At 34.9% G+C, this 20906-nt stretch overlaps 1 protein-coding gene across 1 annotated transcript in view; it reads right to left on the bottom strand.

The window, feature by feature from the left end:
- Positions 1-20906, bottom strand: part of LOC148948627 (protein unc-13 homolog A-like) — a 139738-nt gene that overhangs the window by 58398 nt on the left and 60434 nt on the right. The window contains exon 4 of the mRNA XM_089094980.1: positions 17503-17620. Within this exon, the coding sequence (XP_088951106.1) occupies positions 17503-17620 (118 nt within the window). The remainder of the gene's footprint in view (positions 1-17502; positions 17621-20906) is intronic.

Genomic DNA, 20906 nt, shown 5'->3' with positions numbered 1-20906 from the left:
TGTTGTGATTTTAAAAGTTCCGCTTTTATTTCAGCCAATCTTGTTTTAACAAAAAAAAAAAAAAAAAAAAAGTAATTATTTAATGACCTTGAGTTGTGATTTTAAGAGTTACTCTTTTATTTAATCAAATTGTGTTTAAAAAAAAAAAAAAAAAAAAACTTTTCAGACATTTCTTTTTAAAACTTTATTTTCAACTAATTCGTCCGGTTTTTCGAAAGCAATTCATTCCAGAGTACAGCACTATAACTAGTCTAAGACATCCACTCTTCCATCGCTACATCCCCCAAAAAATAGATTTCAGCCATTTCCTTTTTAAAATTTATTTTAAACTAATTCATCCTTTTTTTTCTAAATCAATTCATGCCAGAGTACAGCACTATAATTAGTCTAAGACATCCCCCCTGTCATTGGCTCCACCCCCCAAAAAAAATACTTTTCAGACATTTTTTGTTAAAACTTTATTTCGACTAATTCATCCGGGTTTTCGAAAGCAATTCATGCCAGAGTACCACACTATAGCTAGTCTAAGACATCCACTCTGTCATCGCCCCACCCCCCAAAAAAATACTTTTCAGACATTTCTTGTTAAAACTTTTTTTAAACTAATTCATCGGGGTTTTCTAAAGCAATTCTTGCCAGAGTACAGCACTATAACTAGTCTAAGACATCCACTCTGTCATCGCCCCCACCCCCCAAAAATACTTTTCAGACATTTCTTTTTAAAACTTTATTTTAAAATAATTCATTTGGTTTTTTCACAAGCAATTCTTTCCACAGTACAGCACTATCACTAGTCTAAGACATCCACTCTGTCATCGCCCCACCCCCCACCCCCCCAAAAAAAATACTTTTCAGACATTTCTTGTTAAAACTTTATTTTTAACTAATTCATCTGGGTTTTTCAAAAGCAATTCGTACCACAGTACAGCACTATGACTAGTCTAAGACATCCACTCTGTCATCGCCCTCACCCCCCCAAAAAAAATACTTTTCAGATATTTCTTGTTAAAACTTTATTTTCAACTAATTCATCCGGGTTTTCGAAAGCAATTCATGCCAGAGTACAGCACTATAACTAGTCTAAGACACCCTCTCTGTCATCGCCCCCACCCCCCCAAAAAAAAATACTTTTCAGACATTTCTTGTTAAAACTTTATTTTCAACTAATTCATCCGGGTTTTCGAAAGCAATTCATGCCAGAGTACAGCAATATAACTAGTCCAAGACATCCACTCTGTCATCGCCCCCACCCCCCAAAAAAGGGTGGTACTTTGAGACTTGGTACTTGGTAAAAAGACTTGGTACTTTGAAATCATTTTCTACAAAAGCGTAACTATCATGTGACTTGGTACTTTGAAATTATTTTCTACAATAGCGTAACTATCATGTGACTTGGTACTTTGAAATTATTTTCTACAATAACGTAACTATCATGTGACTTGGTACTTTGAAATTATTTTCTACAATAGCGTAACTATCATGTGATTTGGTACTTTGAAATTATTTTCTACAAAAGCGTAACTATCATGTGACATGGTACATTGAAATTATTTTCTACAATAGCATAATTATCCTTCGACTTTGTACTTTTAAACTATTTTCTACAAAAAAGTAACTATAATGTGACTTGGTACTATCAAATTATTTTCTATAATATCATAACTATAATGTGATTTGGTACTTTGAAATAATTTTCTATAATAGTGTAACTATCATGTGACTTGGTACTTTGAAATTATTTTCTATAATAGCGTAGCTATCATGTGACTTGGTACTTTGAAATTATTTTCTACAATAGCGTAACTATCATGTGAATTGGTACTTTGAAATTATTTTCTACAAAAACGTAACTATCATGTGACATGGTACTTTGAAATTATTTTCTACAAAAGCGTAACTATCATGTGACTTGGTACTTTGAAATTATTTTTTACAAAAGTGTAACTATCATGCGACATGGTACTTTGAAATTATTTTCTACAAAAGCGTAACTATCATGTGACTTGGTACTTTGAAATTATTTTCTACAATAACGTAACTATAATGTGACTTGGTACTTTGAAATTATTTTCTAAAATATCGTAACTATCATGTGACTTGGTACTTTGAAATTATTTTCTACAATAGCGTAACTATAATGTGACTTGGTACTTTGAAATTATTTTCTACAATAGCGTAACTATGATTTGACATTGTTCATCGAAATTAATTTCAACCCAATAGTAAATCTCTAATGACATTGCACTTTGCTTTTATTTTCCACAATAGCTCAACTCTCTTGTGACATGTTAATTTGAAATTATTTTAAACAAAAGATTCTCTATAAAGAGACTACTTCCTTTGAAATTATTTTCAACAAAAGCGTAACTATCATGTGACTTGGTAGTTTGAAATTATTTTCTACATTAGCGTAACTATAATGTGACTTGGTACTTTGAAATTATTTTCTACAATAGCGTAACTATAATGTAACGTGGTACTTTGAAATTATTTTCTACAAAAGCGTGACTATCATGTGACTTGGTACTTTGAAACTATTTTCTACAATAGCGTAACTATAATGCGACTTGGTACTTTGAAATTATTTTCTACAATAGCGTAACTATCATGTGACATGGTACTTTGAAATTATTTTCTATAAGAGCGTAACTATCATGTGACTTGGTACTTTTAAATTATTTTCTACAACAGCATAACTATCATGCGACTAGGTACTTTGAAATTATTTTTCTACAATAGCGTGACTATCATGTGACTTGGTACTTTGAAATTATTTTCTACAATAGCGTAACTATAATGTGAATTGTTACTTTTAAATTATTTTCTACAATAGCGTAACTATCATGTGACTTGGTATTTTGAAATTATTTTTTACAAAAGCGTAACTATCATGTGACATGGTACTTTGAAATTAATTTCTACAATAGCGTAACTATCATGTGACTTGGTACTTTGAAATTATTTTCTACAATAGCGTAACTATCATGTGACTTGGTAATTTGACATTATTTTCTACAATAGCGTAACTATCATGTGACTTGGTACTTTGTAATTATTTTCTACAATAGCGTAAATATCATGTGAAATTGTACTTTGTAATTACTTTATACAACAGCCTAACTATCATGTGACATGGTACTTTGAAATTATTTTCTACAATAGCGTAACTATAATGTGACTTGGTACTTTGAAATTATTTTCTACAATAGCGTAACTATAATGTAACTTGGTACTTTGAAATTATTTTCTACAAAAGCCTGACTATCATGTGACTTGGTACTTTGAAATTATTTTCTACAATAGCGTAACTATAATGGGACTTGGTACTTTGAAATTATTTTCTATAATAGCGTAACTATCATGTGACTTGGTACTTTAAAATTATTTTCTACAAAAGCGTAACTATCATGTGACTTGTTACTTTGAAATTATTTTCTACAAAAGCGTAACTATCATGTGACTTGGCCTTTGAAATTATTTTCTACAGTAGCGTAACTATAATGTGACTTGGTACTTTGAAATTATTTTCTATAATAGCGTAACTATCATGTCTTACCACAGTACAGCACTATGACTAGTCTAAGACATCCACTCTGTCATCGCCCTCACCCCCCCTCCAAAAAAAAAATACTTTTCAGACATTTCTTGTTAAAACTTTATTTTCAACTAATTCATCCGGGTTTTCGAAAGCAATTCATGCCAGAGTACAGCACTATAACTATTCTAAGACACCCTCTCTGTCATCGCCCCCCCCCCCCCCCCCCACAAAAAAAATACTTTTCAGACATTTCTTGTTAAAACTTTATTTTCAACTAATTCATCCGGGTTTTCGAAAGCAATTCATGCCAGAGTACAGCAATATAACTATTCCAAGACATGCACTCTGTCATCGCCCCCACCCCCCAAAAAAGGGTGGTACTTTGAGACTTGGTACTTGGTACTTGGTAAAAAGACTTGGTACTTTGAAATCATTTTCTACAAAAGCGTAACTATCATGTGACATGGTACTTTGAAATTATTTTCTATAATAGCGTAACTATCATGTGACTTGGTACTTTGAAATTATTGTCTACAATAGCGTAACTATCATGTGAGTTGATACTTTGAAATTATTTTCTACAATAGCGTAACTATCATGTGGCATGGTACTTTGAAATTATTTTCTACAAAAGCGTAACTATCATGTGACATGGTACATTGAAATTATTTTCTACAAAATCGTAACTATCATGTGAATTGGTAATTTGAAATTATTTTCTACCATATCATAACTATAATTTGAGTTGGTACTTTTATATTATTTTCTATAATAGCATAACTATCGTGTGACTTTGTAATTTGAAATAATTTTATAAAATAGCGTAACTATCATGTGACCTGGTACATTGAAATTAGTATATACAAAATTGAAACTATCATGTGACTTGGTACTTTGAAATTATTTTCTAAAATATCGAAACTCTCATGTGACGTGGTACTTTGAAATTATTTTCTACAAAAACGTAACTATCATGTGACATGGTACTTTGAAATTATTTTCTACAAAAGTATAACTATCATGTTACTTGGTACTTTGAAATTATTTTCTACAATAGCGTAACTATTATGAGACTTGGTACTTTGAAATTATTTTTTACAATAGCGTAAATATCATATGACTTGGTATTTTGAAATTATTTTCTACAATAGCGTAACTATCATGTGACTTGGTACTTTGAAATTATTTTCTACAATAGCGTAACTATCATTTGACACTGTACTATTATATTATTTTTTATAATAAAGTAAATATCAAGTGACTAGGTGCTTTGATATTATGTTATACAATAACGTAACTATCAAGTGACATTCTACTTTGAAATTATTTACTGTCATAGATTAAAGATCATGTGTCTTGTTACTTTGAATTTATTTTCAACAAAAGCGTAACTATCATGGGACCTGGTAGTTTGAAATTATTTTCTAAAATAGCGTAACTATAATGTGACTTGGTATTTTGAAATTATTTTCCACAATAGCGTAACTATAATGTAACTTGGTACTTTGAAATTATTTTCTACAAAAGCGTAACTATCATGTGACTTGCTACTTTGAAACTATTTTATACAAAAACGTAACTATCATGTGACTTGGTACTTTGGAATTATTTTCTACAATAGCGTAACTATCATGTGACATGGTAATTTGAAATTATTTTCTATAAAAGTGTAACTATCATGTGACTTGGTACTTATAAATTATTTTCTACAAAAGCATAACTATCATGCAACTAGGTACTTTGAAATTATTTTCTACAAAAGCGTGACTATCATGTGACTTGGTACTTTAAAATTATTTTATACAATAGCGTAACTATAATGTGACTTGGTACTTTGAAATTATTTTCTACGATAGCGTAACTACCATGTGACTTGGTATTTTGAAATTATTTTCTACAAAAGCGTAACTATCATGTGACTTGGTACTTTAAAATTATTTTCTATAAAAGCGAATCTATACATGGACTGGGTGAATTGTATGCATATTCAACAATGTCGTTTTTATTATGGTACTGGCTACTATGAAACGATATTGTAGAAGAGTGTAATTATCATTCAAGGTGATAGTTTGAAATTATTTTCTACAAAAGCGTAACTACCCTGTTACAGGTTATTTAGAAATTTTTTTCTACAAAAGCGTAACTATCATGTGACATGGTACTTTGAAATTATTTTCTACAATAGCGTAACTATCATGTGACTTGGTATTTTGAAATTATTTTCCACAATAGCGTAACTATAATGTAACTTGGTACTTTGAAATTATTTTCTACAAAAGCGTAACTATCATGTGACTTGCTACTTTGAAATTATTTTATACAATAGCGTAACTATAATGTGACTTGGTACTTTGGAATTATTTTCTATAATAGCGTAACTATCATGTGACTTGGTACTTTGAAATTATTTTCTACAATAGCGTAACTATAATGTGACTTGTTACTTTGAAATTTTTTTCTACAATAGTGTAACTATCATGTGACTTGGTAGTTTGAAATTATTTTCTATAATAGCTTAACTATCATGTGACTTTTTACTTTGAAATTATTTTCTATAATAGCGTAACTATCATATGAAAGTGTTCTTTTAAATTATTTTATACAAGAGCATCACTATCATATGACTTGGTACTTTGAAATTATTTTCTATAATAGAGTAACTATCATGTGACTTGGTACTTTGAAATTCTTTTCTATAATCGCATAAATATAATGTGACTTGGTACTTTGAAATTATTTTCTAAAATAGCGTAACTATCATGTGACTTTGTACTTTGAAATTATTTTCTACAATAGCTCGTGTTCAACAAAAAAAAACAACAAAGGAATTATTTACTGACCATTAGTTGTTGTGATTTTAAAAGTTCCGCTTTTATTTCATCCAATCGTTTTTTAAAAAAAAAAAACAAAGGAACTATTTACTGAACTTGAGCTGTGATTTTAAGAGTTCCGATTTTATTTCAGCAAATTGTGTTTACCAAAAAAAAAAAAAAAAAAAAAAAACTTTTCGGTAATTTCTTTTTTAAAATTTATTTTCAACAAAATAAACCCGGTTTTATAGAACAATTAATGCCAGATTATAGCACAATAACAAGTCTAAGACATCCACTCTGTTATCGTCCCACCTCCCACAAAATACTTCTCAGTTGTTTCTTGTTAAAACTTTATTTTTAAATAATACATCCGGGTTTTTGTACTCCATTACTGACAGAGTACAGCACTATAACTATTCTAAGACATCCACTCTGTCATCGCTCCATCCCCCCAAAAATACTTTTCAGACATTTCTTGTTAAAACTTTATTTTCAACTAATTCATCCGGGTTTTTCTCAAGCAATTCATGCCAGAGTACAGCACTATAACTAGTCTAAGACATCCCCTCTGTCATAGCACCCACCCCCAAAAAAATACTTTTCAGACATTTCTTGTTAAAAATTAATTTAAAATGATACATCCGGATTTTCTAAAGTAATTCATGCCAGAGTACCGCGCTATAGCTAGTCTAAGACATCCACTCTGTCATCGCTGCCCCCCCCCCAAAAAATACTTTCCAGACATTTCTTGTTAAAAATTTATTTAAACTAATTCATCCGGGTTTTCTAAATCAATTAATGCCAGAGTAAAGCACTATAACTAGTCTAAGACATCCACTCTGTCATCGCCTCCCACCCCCCAAAAAAATACTTTTCAGACATTTCTTGTTAAAACTTAATTTTCAACTAATTCATTTGGGTTTTTCACAAGCAATTCATACCACAGTACAGCACTATCACTAGTCTAAGACATCCACTCTGTCATCGCCCCACCCCCCCCCCCCCAAAAAAAATACTTTTCAGACATTTCTTGTTAAAACTTTATTTTTAACTAATTCATCTGGGTTTTTCAAAAGCAATTTGTACCACAGTACAACACTATGACTAGTCAAAGACATCCACTCTGTCATCGTCCTCCCCCCTCCAAAAAAAAAACTTTTCAGACATTTCTTGTTAAAAATTTCTTTTCATCTAATTCATCCGGGGTTTTCGAAAGCAATTCGTACCACAGTACAGCACTATAACTAGTCTAAGACACCCCCTCTGTCATCGCCCCCACCCCCCCCAGAAAAAAATACTTTTCAGACATTTCTTGTTAAAACTTTATTTTCAACTAATTCATTCGGGTTTTTCACAAGCAATTCGTACCACAGAACAGCACTATTACTAGTCTTTGACATCCAATCTGTCATCGCTCCATCCCCCAAAAAAATACTTTTCAGAAATTTCTTGTTAAAACTTTTTCTGATGGGGAAGGAGGGGCCTCTGAGCCTTGCCTTTGAGGCCTATCCCGTTCACTTTCGATTCTGAGTATTTTTGGCTTGCCCTCCAAAATTGACCCCCCCTCCCCCCTCCTCTTCTCTCAGAAATGGAGGAAGGAGGGGCCTCTGAGCCTTGCCCTTGAGGTAGATCCCATTTATTTTTGATTCTGAGTATTTTTGGTTTTCCCTCCAAAATTGACCCCCCCCCCCTCCCCCTGCTCTCAGAAATGGGGGAATGAAGGGCCTCTGATCCTTCCCCTTGAGGCAGGTCCCATTTATTTTCGATTTTGAGTATTTTTGGTTGTCCCTCCAAAATTGACCCCCCCCTGCCCTCAGACATGGGGGAAGGAGGGGCCTCTGAGTCTTCTCCTTGAGGTAGATCCCATTTATTTTCATTTCTGAGTATTTTTTTTTTTCCCTCCACAGTTGACGCCTCCCCCCTCTCCTGCCCTCAGAAATGGGGGAACGAATAGCCTCTGAGCCTTGCCCTTGAGGCAGATCCCATTTATTTTTGTTTCTTAGTATTTTTGAATTGCCCACAAAAATTGACTCCTCCCCGCCCCGGTCCGCCGTAATTGGGGAACGCAGGGCCTCTGAGCCTTCCCCTTGAGGCAGATCCCATTTATTTTCGATTCTGATTATTTTTGATTTTCCCTCCAAAATTGACCCCCCCTCCCCTGCCCTCAGAAATGGGGGAACGAAGGGCCTCTGAGCCTTCCCCTTGTGGCAGATCCTATTTATTTTCGATTCTGAGTATTTTTGTTTTCCCTCAAAATTTTACCCCCCCCGCCCCGGCCCTCAGAAAGGGGGGAACGAAGGGCCTCTGAGCCTTCCCCTTGAGGCAGTTCCCATTTATTTTCAATTCTGAGTATTTTCGGTTTTCCCTCCAAAATTGACCCCCCCCCTCCCTTGCCCTCAGAAATGGGGGAACGAAGGGAACGTTAAACTATTTTAAACTGACAACACTGTCCAAACATCAATTGTGTATTATACAGTACACAATCACCCCATCTCCCCCAAAACCCTTTTCAGCCAATTCTAGTTAAAAAATTTTATTCCAATTCGCAAATCTCATTACCCCTTTTTAAATGTCAATCAAACAATTCTGATTGTAGTGTCCAAGTTTTTAATAGCAAAGCCTACACACATGTACACACTATGCTTTCAAAAAAACAGTCTGGTTGAAAAACTTGGAGTTGAAACAAATTTGCGCGGGGAATCCCCCGTTCATACTGTTATCTTTTTTGCAATGTTTAGGAACAGGCGGGGAATCCCTAAAAACCAAACCAGACTATACCCATCAAACCAGACTATACCCATCAAACCAGACTATACCCACCAAACCAGATTATACCCACCAAACCAGATCCATAGGTACATGCACTGGAAAGGTGTCATGGAATAGATTATACCCACCAAACCAGATCCATAGGTACATGCACTGGAAAGCTGCCAGGGAACATAATCTACCCAAATTCCATATGTACTTACTACTTAAAAAAAGGACTAGAATTCTCAATTTCTAATCTAATTAGCACCTCTGAAGTTTCTGCAACCATGAGGTGGACGTGCGAATGAGGAAAGAGAGGTCCCCCTCCTATACAGAATAAATTCTGCTAATTTTGGGGTTTAATATTACTCTTTACTTTCATAATAACAGCGTAGAACAGAAATATTCCCAGAAATCATAAGGGAGTAGATATCAATTTCTCATTTTGATGCGTTTTTTAAAAGTTTCTTTTGTGCCCCAGCAAACCAACACTCCCCCCCCCCCCAAAAAAAAAAATCTTGGTTACTGCCCTGGTGATTTTACATAAATTTCTACCTCCCCTCTCTCCTCATCTCTCCCTTAGAACTAATTCCGTATTTATGCGATGGCTCAACGAGATCTGGGATGTTTCTGCATTATAATGTACACTTTGAGGTATCTCTCTCTCTAATTAACTGCAAAACAATCGAAGTACTACATTGTAGAAGCTTAAGTTCCTTTTTAAGTTTCGCAATTTGTCCATTGCTTACAGATAGTAAATGTTAATGGGAAACACATGGAAATTTTTCACGGGGGAGTTTTCTTCAGGGGAGATTTTCTGGGGGTTTTTTCAGTAAGGAGAAAATTGTTGGGAATAATTTTCTTTCAGAGGGGATATATTTTCCAAGGGAAGGGATGTTTTCCCGTGAGATATTTTCTGCGGTGTGCTATTTTCCACGGGGAGTTTTCCGGGGGGGGGGGGAAGTAAACGCCTAAAACCGCTATAGGATGCCTATTCATCATTTGTTTTATAATCTTTGAATCACTGTAATGGTTGTTTATAGTTTCGTTTACTTGAGGAAGAATGTTCTTTAATTAAGTTGGCTATCTTGATATTACTATCTTAACTTATACTAGCGTGTCTATCCTAAGTTAAGCAACAATAATATCGTGACTAGTTTGACTATCTTAACTTAATATCTTAGCTTAAGCTCTTAGTATCTTACCCTAAACAACTTAGACATTTAGACATTAGATATTTAGATAATAGCTTAGATATATAATAAGTCGCTAAATTGGAGGTTTGCATTCCAATGTTGCTGTGCTGATTTCATATATTATTACTTTCATTGGTGTTCTTTAGATCTAAAGTGTTGTTCTACAAAGTGATTAGATTCCATATCCTTATAACTGAAATCGAAGGAAGAACTACAATGTGTTGATATAAAAAAAATGTATTTGTTAAAGGTTTAAGTATATTATTATTATAAAAGAAAACAAAACAAGATGAAATTCATATATGCTTATTCTTCGGAAGACTTGGTTTTTACGAACAAGAAGCAGCTAAAACAGCAGATTAAAAAATAAAACATGATTCCTGATATAGTTAGGCTACAACCTGATTCAATATTTAAATTTGTGCACATAGCTAAGGAAATGAAAAACACGATTTTGAATCTTTTAACAGAGAATATAGTAATATAAGTAATTAAAAGGTAATAAAACGAACAAAACAGACCCATTTTCTTATGTTTGAAAACCGCAGTTTAATTAAATGGTTTTTTACTCCCTTTCTGTAAAATATTAGTTCTCTTATTTTTGACTTTTGGGAATAGCAAGCTACTGTTTGTAGAAGTTTTAAAAGAAATTAAAAAATAAGTAACACCCATCTAAAAGTTCAAAGGGTAAAAATTAAAGTTAATCCGTAATTACTATGGGCTTTAATTTAGAGCTACTGAATGCTTATAGTGAAAGTCAAGAGCATGTATATTTTTTTTAACTCTTTTTCCAGAAGAGTTGCTATTGCTATTTTGCAAATGGGAAACCTAATGTCATGAAAGTTTAGAAAATTCACTGCTGGGAAAAAGTTTTGTATGAACTTAAACATTTAAAATCGCCAGAGATAAAATTGAGAACCATTTTTTAAGCATTTCTATGATCTACAAAAATAAAAGTGAATCTCAACACAAAAATACCGTCAAAGATAGATGAAAATGGTCAATTATGAAATGTAATTAATCTAATCATGATTACGATGTCTAGATGGAACTTAGTAAAGAACAAAGTTTAGCAAATAGTAAACAAAAATTTCAAAAAGGTGTTTAAAAAAACTATCAAGTGAGGAACAATCTCCATTTGAAGCTGATTCAGGTATGATAACTATTATTCCTAATAATTACAATAATAATAGCTATTGTAAAAGTAAAATAAATTAGATCATTCCATGAATTTAATAAAATAAATTATAGATTTCCATAAAGGAAACTTCTAAAATAAATTGATGTACAAGAAAAATGGTGTCAGATAAAAATAAAACACACTATTGGGATCATCATAACCGAAAACCCCATACAGTAGAAATACACCTCTCCTTCCCTCTCTTGATCAACGAGGAATATTACTGTTAGAAGAGGAGGAATAAGACCCCTTGGATGTACACTTAGCAGAGCTCAAAGGCGTGTGGACCCATCCCTTGAGTTACAAACTTTCTCCCAGCAATGGGATAAATTGCATCGCGAAGCGAAACCCCATCGTGGGAGGATCTTCTAATGGAGGACAACTACAGTATAGCTGCGGTAAGACCCATATTTATAGACAAGGGCCTCTGTATGAGGTGAGTGGAGTTCATCCGGGATGAGGCAGATTCTATCTGATGACTACGTGCCTCTGGATACGGGATTTTCCCTAACCAAACGTTCTTTTACAAGGGTGGCTCAAACCTAATGAAGTGGGTGGAGTCTATCCCAAAGATTTCAATATCTAGGCTTCATCTAGCTCTAATAAAATCCTTGGCCTAGGATCGGTTGAGCTTACAACCCTTAACCTAAAATTGATAACAGTGAAAAACATAGAACTGCATCGGATAATTAACCGCATTTTACTCCAAGACCCTTGCCTGTCCCTGGATAGAAAATGGACCATCGTTTGAATATCCCTGACCAAGGTAGCCTCCATATTGCCTCCAGGAATATTTTTCGTTGAATTATCCCAGAGCAAAGTCACTTTTGGCAATGGATTTTAAACACTTCCGCATTTCTATTACCAAAATAACAGAAACCCATCTAGCTAGGGATAGAACTGAATTCATTGGTGAGGGATATCGTCTTCTCCTATCGAAGTCTACTGTTGAACAAATTTTTACAGTGCAATAGTTGGCGGAAAAGACAAAATAATTCTGTAGACCAGTTTATATAGTTATTGTGGACTATAAGGCTGCCTCTGATTCGGTCGACTGTAAACGTTTATTGCTTACAGTCCCCTCCCTTGGATTCCCAGCCAAATATTGCCTACTCTATGAAAAGCTATATAAGGAAACCAAAAGCTGCATTCAAGAAAATGGAAAGCGGAGAACGTCATTTAGCATCCAAAATGGTTTGTGACAAGGATGAGCTGTCGCCCCAGAATTGTTTTATTATGTCATAAACCATATCATGACTCGGACAACCGATCGATTGCCCTTTGGCCTCCCATTAGAAGATCGAGTCCCGACCAACTTTGACTTCGCAGAAGACCTTGCACTCGTTACTGACTCGATGAAACAGCTAATAGATGCCCTGATGTCTTGCAGAAAGGAGCTGCAAAAGTTGAGTTTAAAGCAAATTGGCAAAAACCAAAGATAATGGCAGTCAAACTGTCAGCCTCAGTTAGTCCCCCAAAATTCATTACAGCTTGTGGAGCCCATGTTGAAGTTTTTACCAACTTCACCTATCTCGGCTCTGTGATTATTAATGATGGGTATGTGGACGCGTAACTGGGCAGCCGAATCGTGAAAGCTCCTTCTGTCGTCAGAAGACTGAATGCCATCTGGAGATCACCCCATATTTCTAGGCACATGATGATGCGCATATATAGTTTATCCGTTAGCTCAGTCCTGCTTTACGTGGTTGAGACATGGCCCGTCAGATCCAACATCTTGATCAAAATAGACGCCTGCCAGACAAAGCAACCCCGTCGAATGGATGGGCTCCGATGGGGAGATTTTGTGAGTAATAAAAGGCATTTTGCTCTTACTCACTAAGTTCCATTCTCAACACAAATTGCCCTGCAAACTCTCCGATCGTTTGTCCATCTCCTTTTCTTACGAATATTCCCATTCATCCATGTATCATCCATCCATATTTGGCTTAGCTGACATATTTGAGTTACAAAATCGTTTCATGTATTTTTATCGAAACACCTTAAACTTTGAACCCCAGAAAAGAAATAGAAAATGACACAAAAGTCTGCCTATAATTTCAAATTGTTTTTTTTTTTTTGAAACGATTGAATTTTTTGCTGATATTTGACTTCAATTATCCTGCATTTTCCAAGGTTAGCATGGTCTTTATGTTTCATTAATATTTCATAATTTACAACCATGTAGTTACAAGAAAGTTTCGTACAAGCGCCTGTGGCAAAATGGTTAGTACGCTGTCTGGGAATAGCCTAGAATCCCCTGCTAGAATTATATACGACTTTCGGCCCACATCCCATGGTTGGTTACGCCCGAGGGGTAGAACTCGGATACACTGGAAGGACAGCCTTCAGATGTTTCTCAATATGGCCAACATTGTTGCTTTCAAGGCCCCCCTCATAGCAGCAGATCAGTCCACCTGAAGGAGCAAACTTGCTATGCTCTCTTCACCATATATGTTGCGGCAGGAGCCTCAAGTCAATTCAAGTCAGCATATGCTACAACCTTGTAAAGAATGGACTCGAGCCCATAGCAACCTTAAATTAAAAAATGTGTTTTGAAGTCATGGTTGCAGAGGTAGCTGCAACCTAGTAAAGAAAAAAGTAAACTGTCAAACGAGGAAAAATCGGCATTTGAAGCTGATTTACGAATGGTCATTAAGATTTTGATTAGTCTTAATGGTAAAAGTTTATTGCAAAAACACAAAATTTCCAAAATAATGGTGCCAGAATGAAATATAACTGCACTATTTGGATTATTATGACCGAAATCCTACTATAGGAGAATTACAGTCTCCAATCTCGTGCCATGAGGAAAATAACTCTTTCGCATGAGCATCAGTAATGTGTCTCCTTTTTTTATTCTTCATTCTGCTTTTTTGGTCACCGCTAGTGGGGCACTGAAACATCATAGAGAGTGGAAACATCAAGATCGAAAGAGAAATTGCACCGTAGGAATCACCATACCCAAAAGCTTATTTAGAAGAATCACAGTCCTCAGTCCTGAGCAAAAAGGAAAATAACTTTTTCACATGAGATGCAGTTATGTTTCTCCTTTTTTCCTTCATTTTTTTTCTGTCACTTCTGGTAGGGGGAGGGGGCTGAAAGTTCATAGATGTTCAAGGGCTCATTTGAAAGGGTGTTGCGATATCTGAGTGTTTCAGTAATGAACAAAACCAAGTGTTAGAAATAAGATACAATTTTTGACTAAAGTCTCATCATCATATCCAAGAAAATAGAGCAAATGTATCTTTTGTCAAGACAATATGTCACCTATATCTTATGAAAAGTTCCTTCTCTGTGTCATATTTGAGTGACACTCCTGTCTAATATCCTTTGGTCAGTTCTTTATTATCTACACTAAGAAAAAGCCAAAGGTTATTTCCTGCGTGTGATACATTTTTGTAAAACAAAGTCAAATTAGACCGTCTGAAAGTAGAAGAAGGTGGAAGAATATCTGTTGTCGTCTTAGGCATGACTAACTTTTCCTTGAAATTAACCCGTTCATATTACGTGAGAAACAAAGACAAATTTTTAGTGCTTTTCCTTCTTGTTTGACCCTCGTGTGATTGTGCTATTTTGTGAAACTTTTAAGATGAAACTTTCAGGAAATGTTGAGGGAGATTCCAAACAAAATTAAAACTCACTATATGCATGCTTTGGGTATTAAGTTGAAACTTTCAGGCCATATTGATGGTTATGTTTAAAATTGGTTGGGAGTAATTGGTCTCCCCCACACCCTTTTCAGCTGCCCCCCGAACACATCCAATCAAAATTTTGAGATGGTCATTTTGTTCGAAGTAGTTAAAAAGTCCAGAAATTATGTTTTTGAGGATAACACTCCCCCACAGCCCTCATTGCAAGGGTTGTAAGTTATGCCCTGGGGGCATATAAGCTTTTTTTTTTTTATTGAAAGCGTTGTCGTAGGAACTTCAATAAGGGCTCATTCCATTGGAAATTAAGCGTTAGTACCCTTTTTAATAGTTGAGAGTGATTGGCGTGCAAGTAACCCCCTCTCACACCCACTATTTCCCCAAACACATCCAATCAAAATTTCGAGACAGCCATTTTGTTCAACGTAGTTGAAAAATCCGGAAATTATGTCTTTCTAGTTGACACTCTCCCCACAGCCCTCATGGCAAGGGTTGTAAGTTCTGTCCCGGGGGCATATAAGTTTTTTATAGACAGCGTTGTCATAGAAACTTCAAAAAAGGCTCATTCGATTGGAAATTTAAAGGGCTAGTGCAGTTTTTAACAGTCGAAAGTGATTGGAGGGCAACTAACCCCCCTCTCCCGCCCACCATTTCCCAAACACATCCAATCAAAATTTTGAGAGAGTAATTTTGTTCAACGGAGTTGAAAGTTCTGGAAATTAGATCTTTGAGGATGAAAGCACCCCCCCCCTTCCCAACCTTCAGAGAAAGGCTTGTAAGTTATGCCCTGGGAGCATATAAGGTTTTTATAGAAAGCGTTGTCGCAGAAATTTCAAAAGGGCTCATTTGATTGGAAATTGAAAGGGTTAGTGCCTTTTTTAAGAGTTGAAAGTGATTGGAGAGCAACTAATGCCCCTCTTACGTCCGCCATTTCCTAAAACACATCCAATCAAAATTTTGAGTTAGCCATTTTGTTCAACGTAGTTGAAAGATCTGGAAATTAGGTCTTTGAGGATGACAACCCCCTCAGAGTCCTGATGACAAGGGTTTTAATTTATGCCCTGGGGGCATATAAGGTGTTTATAGAAAGCGTTGACGTAGAAACTCAAAAAAAGTTCATTCAATTGGAAATTCAAAGTGCTAGTGCCCTTATTAATAATCGAAAGGGATTGGAAGGCTTGACATTTTTATAGTAAAGAGTGATGTGGGTACAGTGTATTATTATTATTTTTTTGTTTAGGGCACTTCGTATCGAAGGATTTGTCGTAGAAACTTCGAAAATGGCTCATTCGATTGAAAATAGAAAGGGCTAGCACCCTTTTTAATAGTTGGAAGTGGTTGGAGGGCAGCTAATCCCCCTCCCACGCCCACCCTCCCATTTGCCCATTATGTTTAAAAACTAGATGTTGCCTTTAGATTAAATCAAAATGCACTCTGTTAATGTTAATTCCCAATAAGGCATCTCAGCTGTATCCCAAGAACAACTGAAGGTATTACGTTCAAACTTCCGGGGCTACTTCTGCTCTTAAAATTTAACCAAATCAAAATAGCGTAGGTGTATCCAAGCTATAAAAGAAAGTAAACAGATTTTTTTTGCGAATAGTATCAAGTTTTCTATTTCAGGTCAACTAGAGGAGGTATGAAACTAAATTAAACACTACTATTTGTCTCCAGATTTTTAAAAGGGTGTATCTTGTTAAAAATTGCTGAAAAATTTTCTCCAGCATACAAATAGTAGGCCAAACTATAAAGTCTTAAAAACGAAAAGATCTAAACTATTATTTTCTTTTTCCCTGAAAAGACCATGCCAATATAAAACAAACAGAAATTAACTAAAAAACTTTTTCCACAAAATACGCTTTCCAAAGAAAAGTAAAGAACTCCATTAAGCCAAAAATGAGCAAAAATAAAATCAAATAATCTACCAAGCGTAATACTACCACAAATTAGCATCGATAAGTAAATGATACCCAAAACGAACAGAAATTACAGTACAGAAATTACAATATATAACAGAGTCAAACTAGAAACGATCTGAAATTAACATGAGTAAGGCTCAATACCTCTATGCCTTCCCAAGGCCAGAACATAATTTGCACATTACTGAAAAAAAAAATACAAATGAATATGCACTTTCAGTTTAATATACATTTACTGATATTTATTAATGAAAATGTTAATATTATTTGATTTATTAAAGTTATAAAAGTAAAAACATTTATATTTTTTGACACAAGTTGACACTCGGTTCAACTTAATTTTCCAATAGAATATGTAAGGTACGAAGGGCCCCAAATATTTAATAGTCTAGGGACGATGCAGAATCTTGGCACTGCCCTGGCTATTGAGTATAAGATATGTAAAGAAAAACACATACTTCGTTTGTGAATGGTATTTGTTGAAGAGGTATCCAGTGATATCCAAGAACTTTATCCCATATCAGGCCTTTGGTCCAAACTTCTATCAGCAGTCCCCCTTCTAAGCTATTAGTTTCGCTAAAAGTAAAAAGTCAATTTTAGAAAGCTACATTGGTGACATTTAACAAACACCTTTCGATAGTCTACCAACTAACTACAGAAATGGGAATATTACTTTTGAAACCTGAGAGCTCTAAATTTTCAGAGCTTTTATTTTTATAAAACAGGAGGTCTAACCTCTGAAAGAAGAAGAAAGAAGAACGTGCGTTTGCAAGATTTTAATCAAATGTATTTTTAGTAACACAAACAAATTTGAAAAAATAAATATCGACAACGGAGTTGTTTAAGGCAACAAAAATACTGGACGAAAGGTGAACTTTTTTAGAGGATAATCGCCTCTGTTCTTTAGTGTTATCAGAGAAATTTGAAGAAAATGCCATAAAAATGTGGACAAGACAACTCGGAAAAAAACAATCAATGCGAAAACCCAGCAGAAAAAAAACGTAAAAACCAAAATTAGCAAAACTAATTCCGAGATTGAGCCACTCACCAAAATCTAGCATTAGCAAAACCCGAAGTTTTCGTTCGTTGCTAGTGAATTTTTTTTTGTTATTTTTTTTTTTTTTTTTTTTTTTTTATTCGCCGAACAATCAAATGGAACTAGTTACTTAGAAAAGCTTCGTCAAATTTAGTCACTGCTTCTTGCGCGCAAGCTCTGTTTGATCTGAGTGGTTGTGGCCGAGTACCATTATGTGAATCCCAAAGGGATGCAGGATTTATCTCAGGGATGAATAAACTACCTAAATATAGATCAATTATTCATAAGTCCCCAGTGTCTCTGTTGAAAGATAAGCCTAAAATTATTATTTTTATGACTCCAAAGCCTCTCCGTGATGATGAGCCCAACCTTCGTTCAGCAACAAAAACTGGCTTGGTCAAATAAAATATTATGGTGTGGGGGGGGGGTCATATTTTATATCTTATATTTGGCCTGAGTCAAACGTTTCATGTTTATTCTCGCTTTTGTGGGCACTATCAATTGATAACGCCTAATATAAACCTGTCTGCAGCCATTTTTGTTAACTTCGAACAGAAATTACAATAAATAACCGAGTCAAAATCAAAACGAGCAGAAATTAACATAAGTTTGGCGCAAAACCCCTATGCCTTCCCAAGGCCAGAACAAAATTTGCACTTTACTGAAAAAATAAAAATGAATGTGCATTGTCAGTTTTATATGCATATACTGATATTTAGTAATCAAAATGTTAATATTATTTAATTTATTAAAGTTATAAAAGTAAAAACATTTATATTTTTTTCATTAAAGTGCAAACTTTGTTCTGGCCTTGAGAAGGCATAGGGGTTTTGCGCCCAACTTATGTTAATTTCTGCTCGTTTTGAGTTTGACTCGGTTATTTATTTTAATTTCTTTTCGTTTCTGGTTTCATTTATTTATCGATGCTGATTTGTGGTAGTTTCGAGCTTGGTAGATTATTTTATTTTATTTTTGCTCCTTTTTTGTTTAATGGAGTTCTTTACTTTTCTTTGAAAAACTCATTTTGTGGAAAAAGTTTTTTTTTTATTAATTTCTGTTCGTTTTATATTGACATAGTCTTTTCAGCGAAAAAGAAAATAACACTTTCAATATTTTTGTTTTTTAAGACTTGATAGTTTGGCCTGCTATTTGTATGCTGGAGGAAAATTTTCAGCACTTTTTAACAACATACACCATTTTAAAAATCTGGCCACAAATAGTACTATTTAACTTAGTTTCATACCTCCTCTAGTTGACCTGAAATGGAAAACTTGATACCATTCGCAAAAAAATCTGTTTACTTTCTTTAGTAGCTTTGATACACTTACACTATTTTGATTTGGTTAAATTTTAAGGGCAGAAGTATACTCAAAAGTTTGAACATAATACCCTCAGTCGTTCTTGGGATACTGCTGAGATGCCTTATTGGGAATTAGCATTATCACAGTGCATTTTGATTTAATCTTGAGGCAAAATTTAGTTTTTAAACATAATGGGCAAATGGAAGGGTGGGAGTGGAAGGGGGATTAGTACCCTCCAATCACTTTTGACTATTAAAAAGGGCATCAGCCGTTTCTATTTTCAATCGAATGAGCCTCTTTCGAAGTTTCCACGACAACTCAATCAATAAGAAGTGCCTTGGTCTAAACAACAACAACAAAAAATATTACAGATCACTTTTGACTATTAAAAAGGGCACTAGCCCTTTGGATTTCAAATCAAAACAGCCCTTTTCGGAAGTTTCCATGATAACGCCTTCTATAAAAACCTTATATGCCCCCACGGTATAACTTAAAACCTTTGCCCTAAGGGCTGTGGCGAAGTATCCTCCAAAAACATATTTTCTATCTGTAAATCAACTACGCTGAACAAAATGGCTATCTCAAAATTTCTATTGGATATGTTTGGGGGAATAATGGGCGTGGGGGGGGCTAGTTGCCCTCCAATCACTTTCGACAATTAAAAAGCGCACTAGCCCGTTGAATTTCCAATCGAATATGCTTTTTTTTACGTGTCTACTGCATTACCTTCTATAAAACATTACATGCCCCCTGAGATCAATCTAAAACTCCCGCCCTATGACTTGTGGGGTAGTGTCCTTCTGAAAAGAACATTTTCTATCTGGAAATCAACCACGCTGAACAAAATAGATATCTCAAAATTTTGATTGGATGTGTTTGGGTGAATGATGGAGGTGGGGGGGGGGGCTAGTTGCCCTCCAATCACTTTCAATTATTAAAAGGGCACTAGCCCTTTGAATTTCCAGTCAAATGTGCCACTTTTGAAGTTTCTATGACAACGCCTTCTATAATAACCTTATATACCCCAAAATATAACTTAAAACCCTTGCCCTGAGGGTTGTTGGGGAGTGTCCTCCTCAAAAAGTTTTTCTATCTGGAAAAAAACTACGCTGAACAAAATGGCTATCTCAAAATTTTAATTGGATGTGTTTGGGATAATCATGGGCCTGGGGGAGGGGATAGTTCCCCCCCAATCACTTTCGACTATTAAGACTGGAACTAACCCTTTGAATCGAAAGAGCCTGTTTTGAAGTTTCTACGACAACGCCTTGTATAAAAACCTTTTATGCCCCCAGGGCATAACTTAAAACCCGAGCCCTTAGGGTTTTGGGGGAGTGTCCTCCTCAAAAACATATTTTCTATCTGGAAATCAACTACGCTGAATAAAATGGCTATCTCAAAATTTTGATTGGATGTATTTGGGGGAATGTTGGCGTGGGGGCGACTAGTTGCCCTCCAATCACTTTCGACTATTAAAAATGGTATAAGCCCTTTGAATTTCAAATCGAATGAGCCTTTTTTGAAG

This window comes from Artemia sp. Qi Xiang Cuo, chromosome 9 (genome assembly GCF_049724085.1).
Source record: "Artemia sp. Qi Xiang Cuo chromosome 9, ASM4972408v1, whole genome shotgun sequence".
NCBI classification, from domain to species: domain Eukaryota; kingdom Metazoa; phylum Arthropoda; class Branchiopoda; order Anostraca; family Artemiidae; genus Artemia; species Artemia sp. Qi Xiang Cuo.
The sequence above is the reverse complement of the archived record's forward strand: the minus strand, read 5'-3'. Positions and strand labels throughout refer to the sequence as shown.